Source organism: Ambystoma mexicanum, chromosome 13, assembly GCF_040938575.1.
Source record: "Ambystoma mexicanum isolate Mex_15411 chromosome 13, UKY_AmexF1_1, whole genome shotgun sequence".
Lineage (NCBI taxonomy): Eukaryota > Metazoa > Chordata > Amphibia > Caudata > Ambystomatidae > Ambystoma > Ambystoma mexicanum.
In genome coordinates, this window is record NC_090938.1 from 833,726,784 (window position 1) to 833,752,821 (window position 26,038).

Sequence of the window (26,038 nt, forward strand, 5' to 3'; positions counted from 1 at the left end):
TGGCCCCCCAACAATGTGTTATTCTTTGGACCCTTGCAGAACAGCGAAGGGAAGGCACAACTGTTAAATGGCACCTTGTGCCCTCAGCCTCTAACATCGCAGGCTTTTTGGGGGAATAGGTTGCCCCATCACAGGAGCTGTACAGTGGATACTCCCCTTTTGATAATGTGATATAGCAGTGTTGTGGAGTTAGTTGATAGGGCGGGGTATAGATCAAGGTCTCTTACGAATGCAACAGCTATTCCACTGCAACAGTGTAGCCAGGCAGGGTCAGGCTAAATACTGCTGCTGATCTATCATGCTGCATACCAATGGAAAAGGGGTTCGGCAGGGCGGTTTACTTGCCCCGACCCGCTGTAATTTATATATGGCAGATCTATGGGATGTAAGCAGGGGCTGGGGTGCAGTACCTCCAAAATGTGCATAATTGAGAACAAACTTCATCGCTTATACCCATTTCTCACTTCGTTTGACTACACACCATCGGGGTTGCAGCGAACCTTGAATGGCGCCGCGTATTATCTACGCGATAATAAATTGGCAATCAACCCTGTTAAATCGCACCTCATGACCATGACTGGAAGCAGAAAGAGGGAAAGTTATGTGTGGGAAAGAAGGCAAAAGTGGCACAGGATGAATCGTGTATTTGGGCTTTGTCATTTCTACAAATAAAAATGGAAGAAGTTAGATCATGCATAACTAATGAAGTCGTGAGGGCAAGATCTTGAAGCAGGTTTTGGGTTTGCCATAAGTGTAATTCGACTTCACCTAGGGTTACAATACAGGAAGGAAAGTATTTTATTGTACACGAAGGTTGCGAAGATGGTCAAACCCAGTTTGGGCTCGTACTTGGGAGAAGTGCCAATTAGAGGTTACAATCCTTTTCTCTGCAAGTTTAAAAAACGGTGTGTCAGCTTTATGACAATGGCGGATATAGAATGTACAGACTCAGTAGTGGGTTATGAAAAATAAAATTAAACGCTCGGACAGGATCATTGACAGATGATCTTGAGAGGTTAAAACTAAAAGAAACGTTTTTTCTCTCAAAACACCAACGAAAGACATTAGACCATTACCTTCGTAAGTTTCCCCTCGCAGCAGTATCGTGATTATCTCCAAACATTGGAGGCCACGGGTCCGAGACTGGGTATGTTATGTTACTTTGCATTTATATAGCGCCTTATGTACCATTGGTATGATCTCAAGGCGCTGGTAGGTTGAACGCCCTCGGGAACCGTAGTTCAAGTCAGTAGAGAGAGCCATAAGGTGCGTGTGTGCACCAGATAGGTGAGCAGCAGGTGAGGCACTCGTATGATGGCTTCTTCTTAGCGGTAGATGTGGTGGTTGGGAGATCAGGAGTAGGTGTTTGTTCTGGCATGGTGTTACCCAGACCGATTCTGGCTGCGTTAGGCCTGAGAACGCCTATGCTGGCGGGTATGTGTATAGAAGAGAGTAAGCGTGGTGATGTGAAATGATAGTTTTCAGTAGGTGCGAGATCGAGCGCCTTCATGCTCCATGTATTCCATGCACTCCAACCCGTTCCATGCGCTCCAACCGTTCCATGCGCTCCAACCGTTCCATGCGCTCCAGCCATTCTTGCACAATGTCCATTCCAGGCCCTCTATTTCTTCCATGCATTCCATCCATCGCATGTACTCACTTCATCCGCTCCACACTCGTCATCCGCTCCACATAGGGGAGTCCTTAAAGAACTTCGAAAGTGCAGACTTTGTCAAATGGATTTTCCAAGAGACAGTTTATCACGTCATTGAATGTCCAGAAACTGCTTCAAGGTTAAGATTACTGGGGCCATGTGTACATTCGATATCGACGGGCTGCGAAAGAGATCAATGACTGGCACTCATGTTGCCTTTACATTGGCGTTGGTAAGGGATTTGATCAAAATCTTCAAAGAATTACAACGCGTTGTTGATCTTGGCGAACAATTACTTCAGAATCTGACACAATGTAGCAAATTGAGACAGTCGGAGGTTGCATATTGTAAATATTTTTTAAAACGAAATAATGAGTTTTTATTAGGTTTTAGCATTTTAAAGTGTGCCATTGTAAAAATTAATGAAATATTTGACAACGTGATGTACTAAAATGTGCATTTGAATGATTTAACTTAATATTTCACATTTTCGATTTTTGTGTAAGGTATCATGTATACTACACACACACACACACACAATTAAAAAACAGCAAAACTATCAGACAATGCTCCCCAATGGCCAGTCTTGGGCGGGCCAGTTCTGTGGCACACAATGTAAGGGCAGTTCAGTTTAAACACTACTGGTGGGGTCAAGATGGCAGGGATCCACAGCGTCTCCCTAGCAACACACACAGAAACACAAAAGGTTTAGAATGGATTAATTTATTTGGCACTTAGTACAACTCTCATGATACAAATAAAAACAATGCTGTCTGTAGAAACAAAACTAAAATATGCATTTAATAAATAATGATTTTTTAAATGTGTTTTAGTTCATCAAAACCTTCTGTTAAACAGTGTAAAAGAGAAATATACTACATAAAACTTGCCGGATCATATAAATCCATGATTCAGTAAGAACTCCATGAATACAGTCCAGAATAGCGGCAATCAGTGGGATTTAATCCCCTTGTAAAAATCAGGCACCAGACTTGATAACTGAAACCAGCTATAAAGAGGTTTCATCCTAAAATTTAATGTGTCTTCACACACTAAAAACAAATGTCTCAGTTGTAGCAGCCCCCCCTCCGCAGATTACATGTTCTCAGGGCCCCAGGTTCTACCTGAGGCGCTTAGACATTTTCCAAAAGATGGACATGGAAACTTCCTTATATAGTTTTGAGGGAGATTGTATTTTTTCCTCAAAGGGAGTTTGACATCCAATACGTGAAGGCACTGGTCTCATGCACCATGTCAGCTCTGACTTCTTGTACATTTTGGATAAAAACCTGTTTACTTTGTGCAGCCTTATCCAGTAATAAATACTCAAGGGATAGTGTCCAGATATTCCCATCTTCCCTTCAAGCTCAGAACGGGAGGTTTTCTAAAACGAAAACACTGCGCCACTTCTACTGTCTACTGTTGAAGGAAAAAACCCAATGGCTTCAAACCAGGCTTTGGGGCAGGAGGTTCCACAGGTCTGTTACTTTGCCCCGGCAGCAGGTCATCTTCCGCGTGGGGGAAAGCCAGGGTTCATGCCTGTTCGGAGGACATACATTTCTTTTATGGTCCACAGCAAAAGCAACAGCAGCGGCAGAGGAATCAACAGCTGAAATGACACAAAGTGGGTAATTACCTTAGGAGCCGAGTAACAGCAGCAAGACCCAGGCAGACACAGAAGAGATGTGATGGCCAGTGGCAGGAGTGTGTGGAGGAGGCAGGCGTGTGGGTTTACGTGGCATCTTCATTGTCTGCACCCCTCACTAGCCTGCTCCCCACCATATACTATAAAGATCTCATGTACACACTGCGGGTGCCGCTAGCTAGTACCGCTCTCTGCACACACTTACACTGTCCCACCTCTGCAGCTCTCCCACACCACCCTCCAGCAACCTCAACCAACTTCACTGTCAGGGTAGATCTTAAGGGGGCACTACAAAGCAGGATACTGACACCTGGACCTCCCTTCCTTCCTTCTGGATGCACTTAAACCCCACACCCACCCCCCCCACCCCCCCAGCACACACAGCCTGGGTGCTTGCGAACTGCACACATCAACACAACAGCAAACCATCTACACTGTTCTTCCTGCTCAGAAGAGGTGCTGTGTAAAACCCAATAACATGGCACTCCACACACCAGTGCTGCTACCTTGGCACAATGACAAAGCATCAGCAATGCAGCATCATGAAGCAACAGGTGTGAATTCCAAAGCTACTTACATGCAACTCCTTTCCAGCATCCAGAAATGTGGACTATTCCCAGGTACCCAAAATGGAAGTGGGGGGGGGAGAGGGGGGAGAGGGAGGGAGGGGTGAGGTGTGCGAGCGTGCCACCAGGCATCTACAGATCACAGTCTAGAAAGAATGAGCATCGCCCGTAGTCTGAGAACTGGACACAGACCAACACTCCTGGCGCAGAAACGTGACAGAGTTGCCACAGAATCTATCATCCTAGAGGTCTGCTGGTGCCTTCTTTACAGGTGTGGAAGCCTTCAGGGCAAGGGTCTCTGGAGAGCACTGCAACAGCTCTGGGACTTTCTACTGCACTCTGGGATTCCTCTTCCTTCTCCCTGGCCTTACAGCAGGGCTTCAGAATGATCCTCATGTGGGGGTCCTCTTCCTTCACCTGGGGGTCCTCTTCCTTCACCCTGGCATTACAGCAGGGCTTCAGAATGATCCTCATCTGGAGGTCCCCTCTTCCTTCTGAAGTCGGAGAATGGGACAAAAGAGTCCCACCAATCCCCTCACGCCCCTGGCCTAGAGGATTGCGGCCCAGACACCCGCCACGAGAGGAGTTTGCCTATCTACCAGACTACCAAATACCCTGATACAGGAACATACGGATGTGCCCACCAGCCTGCCCTGCCCAAGCCGACACCTGCGGCATGGATGAACTCGACTGAACCATTCAACATTAAATAAACACTTCGTTAGAGATGCCATGACGACCTAGCCAACGGTCAGAACACCCGTGCAAACATGCACACTGGACACTCCCACACCAATCCACACGAAGAACATATTCAGTCCTATGACGTAGGTGACGGACACACCCACTGACGCGCATCTTTATTATTTTTCACATAGGTTTTTCAAAATGCAGAAACGCAAGACGCACAACAAACTCATCTAAAATGCTTGCTGACGCTTCTCCTAACCCATGCATTGCAATGAGAAATATAACAAAGACATGATACTGGGGATAAAGCAATATGATACCGTAACTTAAAGCGCCGTGCATCAAACATCCCCACCTATGCACCAGGCCCAAGTAGGCCGCAAGCAAGAGCCTCCACGAACATTGAACGAGCAAGAGTACAATTGCTGACCCTGCAGAATGAGCCCGGCGAGAACGGACAGCCAAGGGAACAATGTTGCAAACTCGCATGCCACAAGCCGAAGCCAAGGTCACACCTGCAAACTAAGCCAGACACACAGTGGAAAATGCAACATTAAATGTGCAGAATTCTGCCTCAACCACGGTCTCTCCTCACGTGACCAAGCCGAACCTGACAGGGTGCCAGACCCAGGAGGGAGGAGGCGCCTGGGTCCCACGTTTTGAGACACAGGCAGCAACAATGAAGCGACTCAATGGACACCTGCGGCGGTGGGAGTAGTCTGCTCTCAAGCATATGAACAAATCCACGCATTGTCTGCACAAACACAGTTACATATTGTTGCAAATGACAGGTGCACCGCGAGCTGGGAACAACGATGGTCCCAGGCTGAGGGGCTCGCAAGTGGACCAATCAGAACATGGGGCACTCATCACTGACGCCATTAACATTAGCCAATCATCAGGGGTCTTCGTGTAACAATTTTCATGTATCTAATAGAAGGGACAACCCAAGTATACCACCTGACTGACCCTTAACCACCAACAGCGTTCTCTATACGTATGCTATACTAACCCTACCACTCGAGGAACCAATCCAGAGTGACGATAGGTTTTTTGCTAACTTTCCCAGGTGACGCAAGTAGCGCATCATACGGAGGTAAAAAGGGCCTGCGAGCCCCACGAATTTCGAGTCAGGACGGAGGCGTACGATCCTTGACCCATACCTGCCGTTGTTTAATAAACAGCAGAACCACCTTGCTTCTTGCGTGTGCCTCATACTCATTTTTGGGACACACGGGAGGAGTTGGGGCCTCCCAGCCCAGGGGTCCGCGGACGGCACAGCAGACCCCGGGAGAATTTCCCCCCGACAAGTTGGAGGCACTTCTGAGATCTGTTTAAGATCTGCTTTTATTTTATTTTTCTGAGTGCTCTCGTTGCGAGGAGGCCCGGCGGCGCGGCCCCCTCTGCCGCTGCCCCCTTTTTGAGGACTACAGGACCATCGCGGAACTGCGAGAAGACCAGACAGCGCAATCCGGATATTGGCCTTCGGGAGCCGGTTGAGAAGTATCCCGCCCGCAGTTGGCGAGTGTCCAGACGTGGTCCAGACGAGGGGAGGTGGCGAGCCGCTTTGAGGGGTGCACGCAGTCGAGCGGCCCCGCATCAAGAGAACTTGGTGAGTATGCCACGCCCAACAAGCAATGTGAAATTGTAAGGGAGGGGGAGGGAATAGAATACGGGAGGTGGGAGGTGTTACACAGGTGCGCGGCGAAGGTTTGATAAATTAGTGTTGAGGGTGAAGTGAATGGTAGCTGGACAAGTGCGAGAGCAGTCCGCTACGTTACGGAAGAGGAGGGGGCGGAGCACGAAAACATCACGTGCGGCCGCTCGTAGACACTGATTGGCCTAGGTCGCGACCACCTGTAAGTGTGTGTGTGTGTGTGTGTGCGGTTTCCTACGATTTGGTGATTATTGATCAATGAGTAGATGAGGATCCCTATTGATCGAGCAGAAAACTCGATAGATAGATGACATTTCCCTGTAGGTGGTAGCTAGCTGGTTGCCTAATACGGAAGATAATTGGCTGGTTAAGCCCTCTTGTCGAGGGGCGTATCACACGCGAGGCGAGGCAGCGTGCGCAGTCTGATTATATTGTTGATTACCTTGTTCCAGGCGTGACAAGAGGACAGCTGTGGGGTTAACGGGGGTAGATTGCAAGCGTATTTCGAACTTTTAAAAACATGTAAAGAACTTACCAGTAGTTTTGGAAGAGATCAGTGACGTCACCAGTAGGGCTTTCATAGGATATCTCGAACACAAGGCATTTTTTTCGGAGAGTGGTGGGGAAGAGAATAATGGTCAGGGAGTGGAGACGGAGATAAACGGTAATGAGTAGATCGGGGCAAGGTGAAAAGGGGGACGTGGCCGCGCACGGAGAACGCCGACCATGACAAGTGAAGAAAGAGGAGGAGGGGTAAAACAAAGTGGGACGGCTGTATAAGAACGTCACACAGGGCACGCAGCCGCAGGGGGCTACGTGCGCCTCGGCCGTAGGGGGCCGTAAAGGTGTTCGATAAAGGAAGAGAAGAAAGAAAAGAATATACAAATGCAAATGCTATATTTTACTATTTTTCCTTAGCGGACAATCGCAAGTCCCCAAAATTACGGGGCCAGGTAAAGATCTAAGACTGTATAGCGTACACTGTTAGCAAGATAACCTCTACCAAAAAGGGGTAGGATAACAAGTGAAGTGCTACTATGTCATACGGGACAGGATCGGGAGGGTGGGGGAGCACCCTCACTACCCCGCTACAGCATATATGTAAAACACTGTCACCCCATAGGGAGAAACTGATCAAATACAGCATAGAATGGACACAGGGGACGGACAACAAAATGACGACACCATGGCCGCCTAATGGCAGTTTCGATCCATATACCCAACATTCACTATTAACCCATCTGCATAACACATACAAGGGGAAGAAGTTGACACACCACGTGGAGGTGTTTAACTTATGGAGGATGTTCCAAGGGTCCCGACCAAGACCAAACGTAATGTTCACTATGGGGGAAACAACGGAAGCGAAGAAGATTAAGGAGCAAGGAGAGAATGGGGAAAAAGAGTGAAGGCACACAAAACACAGGGAACGGACAAGAGGGAGGAGAAAAGAGTAACAACCTAAACGAAAAGGAAACAAAAAAGGAACAGAGCGACGATATGCCCCTAGCAAAGGTAGTGAAAAAGGAGGAAGGGGGGGTTATATCCTTTAACAGAACTACGAGAAATAGTAAGAGAACAATTAAGGGCGGCTGAGGGGTACTCGAACCCGGCATACAGCCCGCCACCATATACAGCTACAGGTGGCCACTCGGGAGGGGAGCAGACTAGTACGACGGGATCAGCTCGTACGAAGATGCCCGCAGGGGAGGGGAGGACTGGCGAAGAACAGATCGCGGCAATAGGACATGATGAGTGGGTAGCTGCGCAGGTATTATTAAAATTACAAGGTTCATTAACAGGAGAAGAGAAGGAGGTAGTAAGGAAAATGGACGAGGATAATACCAGAAAGAGTGAAATGAAAGGGGAAGAGGGGAAAAGAAAGGAGGAAGAGCTGTTACGACAAAAGGAAGAGATTTTGGAGGAATGATTAGCAGAATTAAGGGATGAGCAGAATGCACTGATCAAGCAGCTTGAGAGAGAGGAAAGAGAGAGAGCACGGGAAAGGAAAGAAAGTAAGAATGAGTTGGAAAAAATGAGGGAACGAACTGAGGAGCAAAATAGAGAAGCCGAAAGGGTAAAGGCAGTAGCAGAAAGGGTATCCAGAGCAGCACTGCGTGACAAAAAAAGAGAGGAAGAAGAGAAAGAAAAAGAAATGGAAATATGGAAGAAGAGAATAATATCAGACACAACAAAGAAATACGAAGAAGGGAGGATGATAGAGAGTATATTAGAGCGGGAAAGAGCGAGATGGGAAAGGAAGAGAGAAGAAAGGATATTGGAAAAGACGAGTAGTGAAGTAATGGAGGAATTAATAAAGAACAGAGGAAATTGGTAGAGAAATAGCGGAGAAAAAAGAAGGGGAAAGAAGATAGGAGAGGGGAGAGTGAAGTAAGGAGGTATGTACGCAGGAACACAGAAGTAGCCACAACATCAGCACAAAGGGGAGCAATTGGTAAAGAAGAAACGGGAGGAACGGATCTAATAGACTTAAAAACAGTAACGATTAGGGGGAAAAAGACAGATTGGGGGTTGTCACTCCTGGATGACTTTTGTAGTGAGGAAGAAGAAGGAATGGCGAAGGAAGGAAGAAATAGTGAAAGGGAAAGCCTAGATAAATTATACATCACCCGGACAAATAGAGAATCACCATGGGCCTGCAGGAGAAAGGAAGAACTGGAGGGAAGTGAGGGGGAAGAGCGAGGAATGGCGGGAAGGCAGACACGTGCAGCTACACCCTCATCATCCCGTCCAACATGCTCCAACACCCCACACTCATCCCGTGCAACATGCCCACCCGCACCCGCCCCTCACGAACTGACACCCTATGCAGGAAGGCTTAGAGATCTCCCTGGACGAAGGCAGGAAGAACGAATACACACGCCCACATCAAATAAAGGAAATGATAAAAGAAGGGGAAGAGATGGAGGAGAAACAGTTACGAGCAGGGGAAATATGGACACAATTGACGATGTAGACGACACGGAAGAAGAGGAGGGGTACACGGACTCGACTTTGGGGAACCCAGGGGGTCAAACAGGACACAACTTAATGCCACTTCTGGAGAGGGGAGGGGTTAGACCACAATACGTCCCTTGGAAGCATGCAGACAAGGAAAATATAAAGTGCAGGCTCCCATCATTAAGTGGAGGTGCGGGAAAATGGATATATGAAATGGAAAAACACCGCAGGACAGAAACTGGCAGTGGGGGATGTAAAGGGCCTTCTAATATCAATATTGGGGGATGCAGCAGACGACATCTGGAAGAGAGCAGGCTTCCCCGGGGTCACAATAACAAACACTTCACACGATGGGGCACCATTCGCAAACTACAGACATGCATTATGGCAAGCGCTGAGGGTACAGTACCCAGACACATCAGACATAGGAGCAATTACATCACGCAAGATGCGTGAGAACGAAGATCCTGTTGATTATATCCAGGAAATTCAAGAGAAGTGGCGTATGGAAACTAGAGAACAATGGGACAAAACACCAGCAATATTCTATCATATACTAATACAAGGGCTCCCAGAAGCAGTTCAGAAACAACTGAAGAAGGTAGTGGGGATGGAAGCAAAAGCATGGCCAGAAATACAACTGACGATAGTACATCATTGTAGGACATGGCAAGAAAAGATGAAACAAAAGGAAGAGGATAGAAAAGCGGAAGAGGCTAAATTGGTACAGAACAAACTTACTAAATACACGATGGAAGGTGCACTAATAACTACACCTACAACAATGACTCAAAACCCCACACAAGTAGTGGCTGCACAAGATCCCTCCCAAATGCAATCATCACAGATTGTGGCACAACAGCTGCCACCACCCCAACCATACACGACTAACATGGGAGGAGGATACTCAATGCCAGGAGCCGGATATTATAATTATAACAGGGGAAGGGGAGGAATGATGAGGGGGAGGGGATACGGCTATAAACACACAACAGCAAGGGGGAGGATTCAGAAATTTCTACCCCACCGGGCAACCAGTATACCAGGACAATTCAGGGAGCTTTCCATGGCAGAACAGGGAACCACCGGTATGTTGGATTTGTGGATTACTAGGGCACATGTCACGCACATGTAGAATGAGACCCGGCACACCATCATGGGGAGAACAGGGGCAACAAGGGCCTACAAGGGAACAGCAGGACATCCAACAACAGCAGGCACTGCAACCGGGAAATGTGCAGCAACAACTAGTAACACAACAACAGCCAAAGACATATTCACTACCACAACAACAGGTAGCAATAACACAACAACGTCAAGTGCAGCGTCTAAATTGGCTCACTTTTCCCCTTCACCCGGGGTTCCCACCGCAGCTGAAATGGCAGAAGTCTTTTTCAAAGAGGTGTTTCGTCTCCACGGTATCCCTACAAAAATAATCTCAGACCGTGGGAGCCAATACACTTCTCGTTTCTGGAAGGCTTTCTGTGGAAAGCTGGGTATCGAGAGGGCTCTGTCACCGGGCTTCCATACCCAGACCAATGGGCAGACGGAGCGCCTCAATGGCACTCTAGAACAATACCTCCGTTGTTTTATAAACCAACAAGACAACTGGGTGGCGCTTTTACCTACTGCAGAATTTTCTTATAATAACTATTCACACAGCACTGGGGATCAGTCCATTCTTCTGCACATATGGTTACCACCCACGCTCTCTTACCTCTCACCAAGTAAGCTTCTGAGGTCCCATCTGTCGAATCCTCCCTGGCTCTCATTCAGGAAGCTCATGGTAAGTCCAAGATAAGTCTCCAAGAGCCCTGTGATCGTAATAAATTCCAGGCCGACAAACGCCGCAGGCCAGTACCCGATTAGGAAGCTGGTTCCAAAGTGATGCTCTCCACCAAATATTTGCCCAGATGGATACACCCATCTAAGCTGTCCCCTAGATACATAGGGCCCTATGAAATAACACACAAGATAAATCCTGTAGCTTTCCGACTTAAGCTTTCAAATTGCCTGTGGCTTGTTCATCCTGTGTTTCACTCCTCTCAGCTACGAACTTTCCAGCCCGATATGTGGGGGCGCACCTCTAAGAAGGTAAAGGTACCTTCGGACCCTTTAGGAGAGTATGAGGTGGGCCAAATATGTGAATCCAGGTACCATCAGGGGAGGTTGGAGTATCTAGTTAATTGGAAAGGTTACCCTTGGTCGGAGAACTCATTTGAGCCTAAATCTAATATACACGCCCCTCTCTTGGTGCAGAAATTTCACCGATGTCATCCAGGCAAGCCGGTGGGGTTGGTGAGCCTCAGGAGGGGCATACTGTCATGCCCTTAGGTAGGTGGCAAGTCTGGGACAGATGGAAGAGGTGCCTCCATTGAAGTTCCCCACTACATTTTGCTGGTCTAGTTGTTTTCTGCTACACGACCACTGCCGGAAGTATTTCATCAGTTCCTTCCTGACGGCGGACGCGTTGCAACTGCTTGGATTTCTCCTGTGTTGTTTCGCTCCCAATTATTTCTCCTTAGCGGTGATCCGCTCGCTTTCACTCTTGTTTCCTTCACTCTCGTTTCTCTGCTACGTCCTTGTGTCTCTTTCCTTCCTTGTTGTTGTTCCGGACTTTTGCTTGGAACGCACCTCCCGTCTTCAGCTCCTCCCTCTTTTGTCTTCCTCTCGCCTGCCAGAGTTTGCCTCTCTATTTTCTTTCTCTACGCTTTCTCTGTTGCCAGTTATCCTGCCTTTGTTTCTTTCGTTACGTTTTCTTTCTGTTTCCATTCCTCTCCGTTGTTGTTCAGGCGCCATTGCCAATTCTTTGTTACCCCCTCATTGCCTAATCATACCTTGCAGATACTTACTTGTGACCACTCATCCTTTCTGAAGAGTTTACCAGCTTCATTCGGAGAATTCTTCAGCCACTAAACGGTTCTACCGTTCGTTGGGGTTTTTTGTGCCTAAGGCTTTTTCCCCTCTCTCCAGGCGGTCACGGAGGATAGGCCACAGTCCCACTGACTAGTGGCCACTGTGGCTTCCTTCCGTGGCAGTCCCCATCTCCATAAAAAAAGGAGAAACCACCTGTCCCGAGAGGGAGGAAGAAGCCGAACCGTAAGTGGAAACCTACAGGTGAGGAGGAAGGGGAGACAGTCTTCATTAGAAGAAGATGATATATCTGATCCTAGTGACAGTTGCCTGCGGGGCATGGTCATGGGTGCTGGGGGTACCTGTGGTGTGGGCTGCCTGCGAGTCATGGTGACGGGTGCTGGGGGGGTCCCCTGTGGTGTGGGCTGCCTGTGGGGCATGGTCACGGGTGTTGGGGGCTCCCCTGTTGTATGGGCTGCCTGTGGGGTATGGTCATGGGCGCTGGGGGCTCCACTGTGGTGTGGGCTGCCTGCGGGGCATGGTCACGGGTGCTGGTCAGTGAATAATCTACTCTATGGGCACTGAGTCCCAGCATCAGTAGCTCCCCTGTGGCGCACCTCTGAGCCCTTCATCCACTCAAGAGGTGCTTGTCTGTGCACTGGTGGAACTGGATCTCACCGCTCTGGCGGCGGGATCCCACTCCCCCCCCCCACGCTCCCTCACCTACGTGACATCCTACTCATTCCAGCTGTGATGAAGTCCCTGCCAGGTGATCAGAGAATGGGATAGTCATAGGGCACCAAAGCAAGAGACTTTCCTGAAGAGAAGGTATTCCCTCATCAGCCATGGAGCTATCCCTCTGTGGTACCAAAGTAGAACCAATCGAAGAGGTAGGGTCCCCTAGGGGACTTGAGCAGTGGCCCCATAGCGCTAGAGAGGCTGCACATTCGGCTTCCCTCACGCCATTGCAGAAAGTGCTCATAAACCTACAAAAGAGAGCCCCCAACTCCCACTTCCTAAACGGAAGCCACCGTCAGGAGAAGGCCATACCAGCCAACTCCTTTACCAGTTACCCCAAGTAGCAGTTTAGAGAACCCAGCCAGGCCGCCCCAGAGAACTACAACACCAAAGTTCCTGATAGCAAGACTGCACAACCAAGTTCCCTTCTTTGAAAGAGGCAGCAAGTCAGGTCCAACGCCTTATAAAAGCTACAAGCGCTCAGCCACTTGGTGTGGGTGTTTGGGAGGAGGTTGTCGTTTGCAGCTGGCAACTGTGATGGAGCTGTGTTGAGAGCAAGTAGGAGTTTGGAGGCTGAAGGGGGCACTTCCCTGGAGAGGGTTGGCGAGTTTAAGGAGCTGGTTGGCATCACAGAGGATAGTGGGGCGCAAGATCAGGAGACTGTCAGGGCAAAGTTAAGGACGCGATTAGTGTGTGGTTGGAGAGTTTAAAGGTAGCAGTGACCTTGTCAGAAGAGGCCATCAGAGTCACGTAGATGGTCAGGAGGCTGTTGGAGGGTGTGGGCAAGTTGGAGAATTGGAGAAGGTGTTTATGATTAAAGAGGCAGGCGAGGGCCCGCTGAAAGAGTCTTTTTGGGGAGAGGAGGGAAGTGGGGGGGAGGGGACAGACAGTGAAGTTAAAGAGGTGATGAGTGCACATCCTAAGGAGGTGGGCATAGATCTGGAAGCAGCATTGGGAGACAGGAAGTTGAAGAGATTAGAGAGTGCGTTGTAAACATCCAAGTGAAGAGGTTGAGGAATATTTTGAGGGGAGGCAGTTAGGGAAAATATCACGATGGGGTGCGAGAAGAGGGTCAGAGCCCATCAGTTGCAGATAAGAGATTGAGTACACATTTGAAAAGGTTTTGCCATAGGCAGATATTAGCGGTGGGAGCAAAGAGATGGTGGCATTACAACTTGCAGGGACATGTATGGCAGATGTAGGTGAGGGAAGCCTAAATATTAAAACGGGGGCCTGAAAGGGTACACTTGACAGCATCTGTAAAAAATCAGGAGGATGGAGTTGGGGGTAGAGGTCACCCCACCCAGCACCTGCCCAACCAGAAGCTACTCCTCCCTCTCAAACGTCTATAAGAGACTCAAAAACAGAATGATCAGTTAAAGGGGAAGACCAGAACTGGAATCCAGAATACCATGAGCCTCCCAAGGAAAGACCAAAAGGGGAGACGCTCATTGGCACCTCCAGAAAGGGTTCCATCGCCAAAGGACAGACTGTATCTTCAACTCTTGGAACATGACTTTGGGCTCATCCTGTATGTGGAGAGTTGTTGCTACCATCCTTAACCTTTGGGACAAATTAGATCCCTAGAAACACATTAGCTAAACCTTATCTTTGGTCTGGTGATCCCAGTCACCTACGTGACAGTGATTTGATGAAAATGGACTCCGTTTGGGAAGCCAATGACCCAAATGTTCAATATTTAAACATTCAGCCACCCTCATCAGTTACGCAGCAGCCACTGGGTAACAAGAGAATAGACGGGGAGGGGTGACGTCAGCGAGTATCCAAGGTCCGGAGACTGGACATGACACCAATATGGGGCCGTTCAAGGTGTGTGATTTCACCCGTTGTTGGCATTTGAAAAGACAGTGGTGACTCATGGCCCCCCAACAATGTGTTATTCTTTGGACCCTTGCAGAACAGCGAAGGGAAGGCACAACTGTTAAATGGCACCTTGTGCCCTCAGCCTCTAACATTGCAGGCTTTTTGGGGGAATAGGTTGCCCCATCACAGGAGCTGTACAGTGGATACTCCCCTTTTGATAATGTGATATAGCAGTGTTGTGGAGTTAGTTGATAGGGCGGGGTATAGATCAAGGTCTCTTACGAATGCAACAGCTATTCCACTGCAACAGTGTAGCCAGGCAGGGTCAGGCTAAATACTGATGCTGATCTATCACGCTGCATACCAATGGAAAAGGGGTTCGGCAGGGCGGTTTACTTGCCCCGACCCGCTGTAATTTATATATGGCAGATCTATGGGATGTAAGCAGGGGCTGGGGTGCAGTACCTCCAAAATGTGCATAATTGAGAACAAACTTCATCGCTTATACCCATTTCTCACTTCGTTTGACTACACACCATCGGGGTTGCAGCGAACCTTGAATGGCGCCGCGTATTATCTACGCGATAATAAATTGGCAATCAACCCTGTTAAATCGCACCTCATGACCATGACTGGAAGCAGAAAGAGGGAAAGTTATGTGTGGGAAATAAGGCAAAAGTGGCACAGGATGAATCGTGTATTTGGGCTTTGTCATTTCTACAAATAAAAGTGGAGACAAATAAATAAAAATGGAAGAAGTTAGATCATGCATATCTAATGAAGTCGATTGAGGGCAAGATCTTGAAGCAGGTTTTGGGTTTGCCATAAGTGTAATTCGACTTCACCTAGGGTTACAATACAGGAAGTAAAGTATTTTATTGTATACGAAGGTTGCGAAGATGGTCAAACCCAGTTTGGGCTCGTACTTGGGAGAAGTGCCAATTAGAGGTTACAATCCTTTTCTCTGCAAGTTTAAAAAACGGTGTGTCAGCTTTATGATATAGAATGTACAGACTCAGTAGTGGGTTATGAAAAATAAAATTAAACGCTCGGACAGGATCATTGACAGATGATCTTGAGAGGTTAAAACTAAAAGAAACGTTTTTTCTCTCAAAACACCAACGAAAGACAGACCATTACCTTCGTAAGTTTCCCCTCGCAGCAGTATCGTGATTATCTCCAAACATTGGAGGCCACGGGTCCGAGACTGGGTATGTTATGTTACTTTGCATTTATATAGCGCCTTATGTACCATTGGTATGATCTCAAGGCGCTGGTAGGTTGAACGCCCTCGGGAACCGTAGTTCAAGTAAGTAGAGAGAGAGTCATAAGGTGCGTGTGTGCACCAGATAGGTGAGCAGCAGGTGAGGCACTCGTATGATAGCTGCTTCTTAGCGGTAGATGTGGTGGTTGGGAGATCAGGAGTAGGTGTTTGTTCTGGCATGGTGTTACCCAGACCGATTCTGGCTGCGTTAGGCCTGAGGAGAACGCCTATGCTGGCGGGTATGTGTATAGAAGAGAGTAAGCGTGGTGATGTGAAATGATAGTTTTCAGTAGGTGCGAGATCGAGCGCCTTCATGCTCCATGTATTCCATGCACTCCAACCCGTTCCATGCGCTCCAACCGTTCCATGCGCTCCAACCGTTCCATGCGCTCCAGCCATTCTTGCACAATGTCCATTCCAGGCCCTCTATTTCTTCCATGCATTCCATCCATCGCATGTACTCACTTCATCCGCTCCACACTCGTCATCCGCTCCACATAGGGGAGTCCTTAAAGAACTTCGAAAGTGCAGACTTTGTCAAATGGATTTTCCAAGAGACAGTTTATCACGTCATTGAATGTCCAGAAACTGCTTCAAGGTTAAGATTACTGGGGCCATGTGTACATTCGATATCGACGGGCTGCGGAAGAGATCAATGACTGGCACTCATGTTGCCTTTACATTGGCGTTGGTAAGGGATTTGATCAAAATCTTCAAAGAATTACAACGCGTTGTTGATCTTGGCGAACAATTACTTCAGAATCTGACACAATGTAGCAAATTGAGACAGTCGGAGGTTGCATGTTGTAAATATTTTTTAAAACGAAATAATGAGTTTTTATTAGGTTTTAGCATTTTAAAGTGTGCCATTGTAAAAATTAATGAAATATTTGACAACGTGATGTACTAAAATGTGCATTTGAATGATTTAACTTAATATTTCACATTTTCGATTTTTGTGTAAGGTATCATGTATACTACACACACACACACACACAATTAAAAAACAGCAAAACTATCAGACAATGCTCCCCAATGGCCAGTCTTGGGCGGGCCAGTTCTGTGGCACACAATGTAAGGGCAGTTCAGTTTAAACACTACTGGTGGGGTCAAGATGGCAGGGATCCACAGCGTCTCCCTAGCAACACACACAGAAACACAAAAGGTTTAGAATGGATTAATTTATTTGGCACTTAGTACAACTCTCATGATACAAATAAAAACAATGCTGTCTGTAGAAACAAAACTAAAATATGCATTTAATAAATAATGATTTTTTAAATGTGTTTTAGTTCATCAAAACCTTCTGTTAAACAGTGTAAAAGAGAAATATACTACATAAAACTTGCCGGATCATATAAATCCATGATTCAGTAAGAACTCCATGAATACAGTCCAGAATAGCGGCAATCAGTGGGATTTAATCCCCTTGTAAAAATCAGGCACCAGACTTGATAACTGAAACCAGCTATAAAGAGGTTTCATCCTAAAATTTAATGTGTCTTCACACACTAAAAACAAATTTCTCAGTTGTAGCAGCCCCCCCTCCGCAGATTACATGTTCTCAGGGCCCCAGGTTCTACCTGAGGCGCTTAGACATTTTCCAAAAGATGGACATGGAAACTTCCTTATATAGTTTTGAGGGAGATTGTATTTTTTCCTCGAAGGGAGTTTGACATCCAATACGTGAAGGCACTGGTCTCATGCACCATGTCAGCTCTGACTTCTTGTACATTTTGGATAAAAACCTGTTTACTTTGTGCAGCCTTATCCAGTAATAAATACTCAAGGGATAGTGTCCAGATATTCCCATCTTCCCTTCAAGCTCAGAACGGGAGGTTTTCTAAAACGAAAACACTGCGCCACTTCTACTGTCTACTGTTGAAGGAAAAAACCCAATGGCTTCAAACCAGGCTTTGGGGCAGGAGGTTCCACAGGTCTGTTACTTTGCCCCGGCAGCAGGTCATCTTCCGCGTGGGGGAAAGCCAGGGTTCATGCCTGTTCGGAGGACATACATTTCTTTTATGGTCCACAGCAAAAGCAACAGCAGCGGCAGAGGAATCAACAGCTGAAATGACACAAAGTGGGTAATTACCTTAGGAGCCGAGTAACAGCAGCAAGACCCAGGCAGACACAGAAGAGATGTGATGGCCAGTGGCAGGAGTGTGTGGAGGAGGCAGGCGTGTGGGTTTACGTGGCATCTTCATTGTCTGCACCCCTCACTAGCCTGCTCCCCACCATATACTATAAAGATCTCATGTACACACTGCGGGTGCCGCTAGCTAGTACCGCTCTCTGCACACACTTACACTGTCCCACCTCTGCAGCTCTCCCACACCACCCTCCAGCAACCTCAACCAACTTCACTGTCAGGGTAGATCTTAAGGGGCCACTACAAAGCAGGATACTGACACCTGGACCTCCCTTCCTTCCTTCTGGATGCACTTAAACCCCACACCCACCCCCCCCCCCACCCCCCCAGCACACACAGCCTGGGTGCTTGCGAACTGCACACATCAACACAACAGCAAACCACCTACACTGTTCTTCCTGCTCAGAAGAGGTGCTGTGTAAAACCCAATAACATGGCACTCCACACACCAGTGCTGCTACCTTGGCACAATGACAAAGCATCAGCAATGCAGCATCATGAAGCAACAGGTGTGAATTCCAAAGCTACTTACCTGCAACTCCTTTCCAGCATCCAGAAATGTGGACTATTCCCAGGTACCCAAAATGGAAGTGGGGGGGAGAGGGGGGAGGGGAGAGGGAGGGAGGGGTGAGGTGTGCGAGCGTGCCACCAGGCATCTACAGATCACAGTCTAGAAAGAATGAGCATCGACCGTAGTCTGAGAACTGGACACAGACCAACACTCCTGGCGCAGAAACGTGACAGAGTTGCCACAGAATCTATCATCCTAGAGGTCTGCTGGTGCCTTCTTTACAGGTGTGGAAGCCTTCAGGGCAAGGGTCTCTGGAGAGCACTGCAACAGCTCTGGGACTTTCTACTGCACTCTGGGATTCCTCTTCCTTCTCCCTGGCCTTACAGCAGGGCTTCAGAATGATCCTCATGTGGGGGTCCTCTTCCTTCACCTGGGGGTCCTCTTCCTTCACCCTGGCATTACAGCAGGGCTTCAGAATGTTCCTCATCTGGAGGTCCCCTCTTCCTTCTGAAGTCGGAGAATGGGACAAAAGAGTCCCACCAATCCCCTCACGCCCCTGGCCTAGAGGATTGCGGCCCAGACACCCGCCACGAGAGGAGTTTGCCTATCTACCAGACTACCAAATACCCTGATACAGGAACATACGGATGTGCCCACCAGCCTGCCCTGCCCAAGCCGACACCTGCGGCATGGATGAACTCGACTGAACCATTCAACATTAAATAAACACTTCGTTAGAGATGCCATGACGACCTAGCCAACGGTCAGAACACCCGTGCAAACATGCACACTCCCACACCAATCCACACGAAGAACATATTCAGTCCTATGACGTAGGTGACGGACACACCCGCTGACGCGCATCTTTATTATTTTTCACATAGGTTTTTCAAAATGCAGAAACGCAAGACGCACAACAAACTCATCTAAAATGCTTGCTGACGCTTCTCCTAACCCATGCATTGCAATGAGAAATATAACAAAGACATGATACTGGGGATAAAGCAATATGATACCGTAACTTAAAGCGCCGTGCATCAAACATCCCCACCTATGCACCAGGCCCAAGTAGGCCGCAAGCAAGAGCCTCCACGAACATTGAACGAGCAAGAGTACAATTGCTGACCCTGCAGAATGAGCCCGGCGAGAACGGACAGCCAAGGGAACAATGTTGCAAACTCGCATGCCACAAGCCGAAGCCAAGGTCACACCTGCAAACTAAGCCAGACACACAGTGGAAAATGCAACATTAAATGTGCAGAATTCTGCCTCAACCACGGTCTCTCCTCACGTGACCAAGCCGAACCTGACAGGGTGCCAGACCCAGGAGGGAGGAGGCGCCTGGGTCCCACGTTTTGAGACACAGGCAGCAACAATGAAGCGACTCAATGGACACCTGCGGCGGTGGGAGTAGTCTGCTCTCAAGCATATGAACAAATCCACGCATTGTCTGCACAAACACAGTTACATATTTGCAAATGACAGGTGCACCGCGAGCTGGGAACAACGATGGTTCCAGGCTGAGGGGCTCGCAAGTGGACCAATCAGAACATGGGGCACTCATCACTGACGCCATTAACATTAGCCAATCATCAGGGGTCTTCGTGTAACAATTTTCATGTATCTAATAGAAGGGACAACCCAAGTATACCACCTGACTGACCCTTAACCACTAACAGCGTTCTCTATACGTATGCTATACTAACCCTACCACTCGAGGAACCAATCCAGAGTGACGATAGGTTTTTTGCTAACTTTCCCAGGTGACGCAAGTAGCGCATCATACGGAGGTAAAAAGGGCCTGCGAGCCCCACGAATTTCGAGTCAGGACGGACGCGTACGATCCTTGACCCATCCCTGCCGTTGTTTAATAAACAGCAGAACCACTTTGCTTCTTGCGTGTGCCTCATACTCATTTTTGGGACACGCGGGAGGAGTTGGGGCCTCCCAGCCCAGGGGTCCGCGGACGGCACAGCAGACCCCGGGAGAATTTCCCCCCGACAAGTTGGAGGCACTTCTGAGATCTGTTTAAGATCTGCTTTTATTTTATTTTTCTGAGTGCTCTCGTTGCGAGGAGGCCCGGCCCCCTCTGCCGCTGCCCCCTTTTTGAGGACTACAGGACCATCGCGGAACTGCGAGAAGACCAGACAGCGCAATCCGGATATTGGCCTTCGGGAGCCGGTTGAGAAGTATCCCGCCCGCAGTTGGCGAGTGTCCAGACGTGGTCCAGACGAGGGGAGGTGGCGAGCCGCTTTGAGGGGTGCACGCAGTCGAGCGGCCCCGCATCAAGAGAACTTGGTGAGTATGCCACGCCCAACAAGCAATGTGAAATTGTGAGGGAGGGGGAGGGAATAGAATACGGGAGGTGGGAGGTGTTACACAGGTGCGCGGCGAAGGTTTGATAAATTAGTGTTGAGGGTGAAGTGAATGGTAGCTGGACAAGTGCGAGAGCAGTCCGCTACGTTACGGAAGAGGAGGGGGCGGAGCACGAAAACATCACGTGCGGCCGCTCGTAGACACTGATTGGCCTAGGTCGCGACCACCTGTAAGTGTGTGTGTGCGGTTTCCTAAGATTTGGTGATTATTGGTCAATGAGTAGATGAGGATCCCTATTGATCGAGCAGAAAACTCGATAGATAGATGACATTTCCCTGTAGGTGGTAGCTAGCTGGTTGCCTAATACGGAAGATAATTGGCTGGTTAAGCCCTCTTGTCGAGGGGCGTATCACACGCGAGGCGACGCAGCGTGCGCAGTCTGATTATATTGTTGATTACCTTGTTCCAGGCGTGACAAGAGGACAGCTGTGGGGTTAACGGGGGTAGATTGCAAGCGTATTTCGAACTTTTAAAAACATGTAAAGAACTTACCAGTAGTTTTGGAAGAGATCGGTGACGTCACCAGTAGGGCTTTCATAGGATATCTCGAACACAAGGCATTTTTTTCGGAGAGTTGTGGGGAAGAGAATAATGGTAAGGGAGTGGAGACGGAGATAAACGGTAATGAGTAGATCGGGGCAAGGTGAAAAGGGGGACGTGGCCGCGCACGGAGAACGCCGACCATGACAAGTGAAGAAAGAGGAGGAGGGGTAAAACAAAGTGGGACGGCTGTATAAGAACGTCACACAGGGCACGCAGCCGCAGGGGGCTACGTGCGCCTCGGCCGTAGGGGGCCGTAAAGGTGTTCGGTAAAGGAAGAGAAGAAAGAAAAGAATATACAAATGCAAATGCTATATTTTACTATTTTTCCTTAGCGGACAATCGCAAGTCCCCAAAATTACGGGGCCAGGTAAAGATCTAAGACTGTATAGCGTACACTGTTAGCAAGATAACCTCTACCAAAAAGGGGTAGGATAACAAGTGAAGTGCTACTATGTCATACGGGACAGGATCGGGAGGGTGGGGGAGCACCCTCACTACCCCGCTACAGCATATATGTAAAACACTGTCACCCCATAGGGAGAAACTGATCAAATACAGCATAGAATGGACACAGGGGACGGACAACAAAATGACGACACCATGGCCGCCTAATGGCAGTTTCGATCCATATACCCAACATTCACTATTAACCCATCTGCATAACACATACAAGGGGAAGAAGTTGACACACCACGTGGAGGTGTTTAACTTATGGAGGATGTTCCAAGGGTCCCGACCAAGACCAAACGTAATGTTCACTATGGGGGAAACAACGGAAGCGAAGAAGATTAAGGAGCAAGGAGAGAATGGGGAAAAAGAGAGTGAAGGCACACAAAACACAGGGAACGGACAAGAGGGAGGAGAAAAGAGTAACAACCTAAACGAAAAGGAAACAAAAAAGGAACAGAGCGACGATATGCCCCTAGCAAAGGTAGTGAAAAAGGAGGAAGGGGGGGTTATATCCTTTAACAGAACTACGAGAAATAGTAAGAGAACAATTAAGGGCGGCTGAGGGGTACTCGAACCCGGCATACAGCCCGCCACCATATACAGCTACAGGTGGCCACACGGGAGGGGAGCAGACTAGTACGACGGGATCAGCTCGTACGAAGATGCCCGCAGGGGAGGGGAGGACTGGCGAAGAACAGATCGCGGCAATAGGACATGATGAGTGGGTAGCTGCGCAGGTATTATTAAAATTACAAGGTTCATTAACAGGAGAAGAGAAGGAGGTAGTAAGGAAAATGGACGAGGATAATACCAGAAAGAGTGAAATGAAAGGGGAAGAGGGGAAAAGAAAGGAGGAAGAGCTGTTACGACAAAAGGAAGAGATTTTGGAGGAACGATTAGCAGAATTAAGGGATGAGCAGAATGCACTGATCAAGCAGCTTGAGAGAGAGGAAAGAGAGAGAGCACGGGAAAGGAAAGAAAGTAAGAATGAGTTGGAAAAAATGAGGGAACGAACTGAGGAGCAAAATAGAGAAGCCGAAAGGGTAAAGGCAGTAGCAGAAAGGGTATCCAGAGCAGCACTGCGTGACAAAAAAAGAGAGTAAGAAGAGAAAGAAAAAGAAATGGAAATATGGAAGAAGAGAATAATATCAGACACAACAAAGAAATACTAAGAAGGGAGGATGATAGAGAGTATATTAGAGCGGGAAAGAGCGAGATGGGAAAGGAAGAGAGAAGAAAGGATATTGGAAAAGACGAGTAGTGAAGTAATGGAGGAATTAATAAAGAACAGAGGAAATTGGTAGAGAAATAGCGGAGAAAAAAGAAGGGGAAAGAAGTTAGGAGAGGGGAGAGTGAAGTAAGGAGGTATGTACGCAGGAACACAGAAGTAGCCACAACATCAGCACAAAGGGGAGCAATTGGTAAAGAAGAAACGGGAGGAACGGATCTAATAGACTTAAAAACAGTAACGATTAGGGGGAAAAAGACAGATTGGGGGTTGTCACTCCTGGATGACTTTTGTAGTGAGGAAGAAGAAGGAATGGCGAAGGAAGGAAGAAATAGTGAAAGGGAAAGCCTAGATAAATTATACATCACCCGGACAAATAGAGAATCACCATGGGCCTGCAGGAGAAAGGAAGAACTGGAGGGAAGTGAGGGGGAAGAGCGAGGAATGGCGGGAAGGCAGACACGTGCAGCTACACCCTCATCATCCCGTCCAACATGCTCCAACACCCCACACTCATCCCGTGCAACATGCCCACCCGCACCCGCCCCTCACGAACTGACACCCTATGCAGGAAGGCTTAGAGATCTCCCTGGACGAAGGCAGGAAGAACGAATACACACGCCCACATCAAATAAAGGAAATGATAAAAGAAGGGGAAGAGATGGAGGAGAAACAGTTACGAGCAGGGGAAATATGGACACAATTGACGATGTAGACGACACGGAAGAAGAGGAGGGGTACACGGACTCGACTTTGGGGAACCCAGGGGGTCAAACAGGACACAACTTAATGCCACTTCTGGAGAGGGGGGGGGGGGGTTAGACCACAATACGTCCCTTGGAAGCATGCAGACAAGGAAAATATAAAGTGCAGGCTCCCATCATTAAGTGGAGGTGCGGGAAAATGGATATATGAAATGGAAAAACACCGCAGGACAGAAACTGGCAGTGGGGGATGTAAAGGGCCTTCTAATATCAATATTGGGGGATGCAGCAGACGACATCTGGAAGAGAGCAGGCTTCCCCGGGGTCACAATAACAAACACTTCACACGATGGGGCACCATTCGCAAACTACAGACATGCATTATGGCAAGCGCTGAGGGTACAGTACCCAGACACATCAGACATAGGAGCAATTACATCACGCAAGATGCGTGAGAACGAAGATCCTGTTGATTATATCCAGGAAATTCAAGAGAAGTGGCGTATGGAAACTAGAGAACAATGGGACAAAACACCAGCAATATTCTATCATATACTAATACAAGGTCTCCCAGAAGCAGTTCAGAAACAACTGAAGAAGGTAGTGGGGATGGAAGCAAAAGCATGGCCAGAAATACAACTGACGATAGTACATCATTGTAGGACATGGCAAGAAAAGATGAAACAAAAGGAAGAGGATAGAAAAGCGGAAGAGGCTAAATTGGTACAGAACAAACTTACTAAATAACTACACCTACAACAATGACTCAAAACCCCACACAAGTAGTGGCTGCACAAGATCCCTCCCAAATGCAATCATCACAGATTGTGGCACAACAGCTGCCACCACCCCAACCATACACGACTAACATGGGAGGAGGATACTCAATGGCAGGAGCCGGATATTATAATTATAACAGGGGAAGGGGAGGAATGATGAGGGGGAGGGGATACGGCTATAAACACACAACAGCAAGGGGGAGGATTCAGAAATTTCTACCCCACCGGGCAACCAGTATACCAGGACAATTCAGGGAGCTTTCCATGGCAGAACAGGGAACCACCGGTATGTTGGATTTGTGGATTACTAGGGCACATGTCACGCACATGTAGAATGAGAACCGGCACACCATCATGGGGAGAACAGGGACAACAAGGGCCTACAAGGGAACAGCAGGACATCCAACAACAGCAGGCACTGCAACCGGGAAATGTGCAGCAACAACTAGTAACACAACAACAGCCAAAGACATATTCACTACCACAACAACAGGTAGCAATAACACAACAACGTCAAGTGCAGCGTCTAAATTGGCTCACTTTTCCCCTTCACCCGGGGTTCCCACCGCAGCTGAAATGGCAGAAGTCTTTTTCAAAGAGGTGTTTCGTCTCCACGGTATCCCTACAAAAATAATCTCAGACCGTGGGAGCCAATACACTTCTCGTTTCTGGAAGGCTTTCTGTGGAAAGCTGGGTATCGAGAGGGCTCTGTCACCGGGCTTCCATACCCAGACCAATGGGCAGACGGAGCACCTCAATGGCACTCTAGAACAATACCTCCGTTGTTTTATAAACCAACAAGACAACTGGGTGGCGCTTTTACCTACTGCAGAATTTTCTTATAATAACTATTCACACAGCACTGGGGATCAGTCCATTCTTCTGCACATATGGTTACCACCCACGCTCTCTTACCTCTCACCAAGTAAGCTTCTGAGGTCCCATCTGTCGAATCCTCCCTGGCTCTCATTCAGGAAGCTCATGGTAAGTCCAAGATAAGTCTCCAAGAGCCCTGTGATCGTAATAAATTCCAGGCCGACAAACGCCGCAGGCCAGTACCCGATTAGGAAGCTGGTTCCAAAGTGATGCTCTCCACCAAATATTTGCCCAGATGGATACACCCATCTAAGCTGTCCCCTAGATACATAGGGCCCTATGAAATAACACACAAGATAAATCCTGTAGCTTTCCGACTTAAGCTTTCAAATTGCCTGTGGCTTGTTCATCCTGTGTTTCACTCCTCTCAGCTACGAACTTTCCAGCCCGATATGTGGGGGCGCACCTCTAAGAAGGTAAAGGTACCTTCGGACCCTTTAGGAGAGTATGAGGTGGGCCAAATATGTGAATCCAGGTACCATCAGGGGAGGTTGGAGTATCTAGTTAATTGGAAAGGTTACCCTTGGTCGGAGAACTCATTTGAGCCTAAATCTAATATACACGCCC

General features: G+C 48.1%; 1 protein-coding gene across 1 annotated transcript in view; it reads right to left on the reverse strand.

Moving 5' to 3' along the window:
• Positions 1–2,361: 2,361 nt before the first annotated feature.
• The window catches only part of LOC138522088 (uncharacterized), an 89,179-nt gene continuing 65,502 nt past the window's right edge, over positions 2,362–26,038 (reverse strand). The window contains exon 6 of the mRNA XM_069635335.1: positions 2,362–3,263. Coding sequence (XP_069491436.1) covers positions 3,159–3,263 — 105 coding nt within the window. The 3' untranslated portion in view covers positions 2,362–3,158. The remainder of the gene's footprint in view (positions 3,264–26,038) is intronic.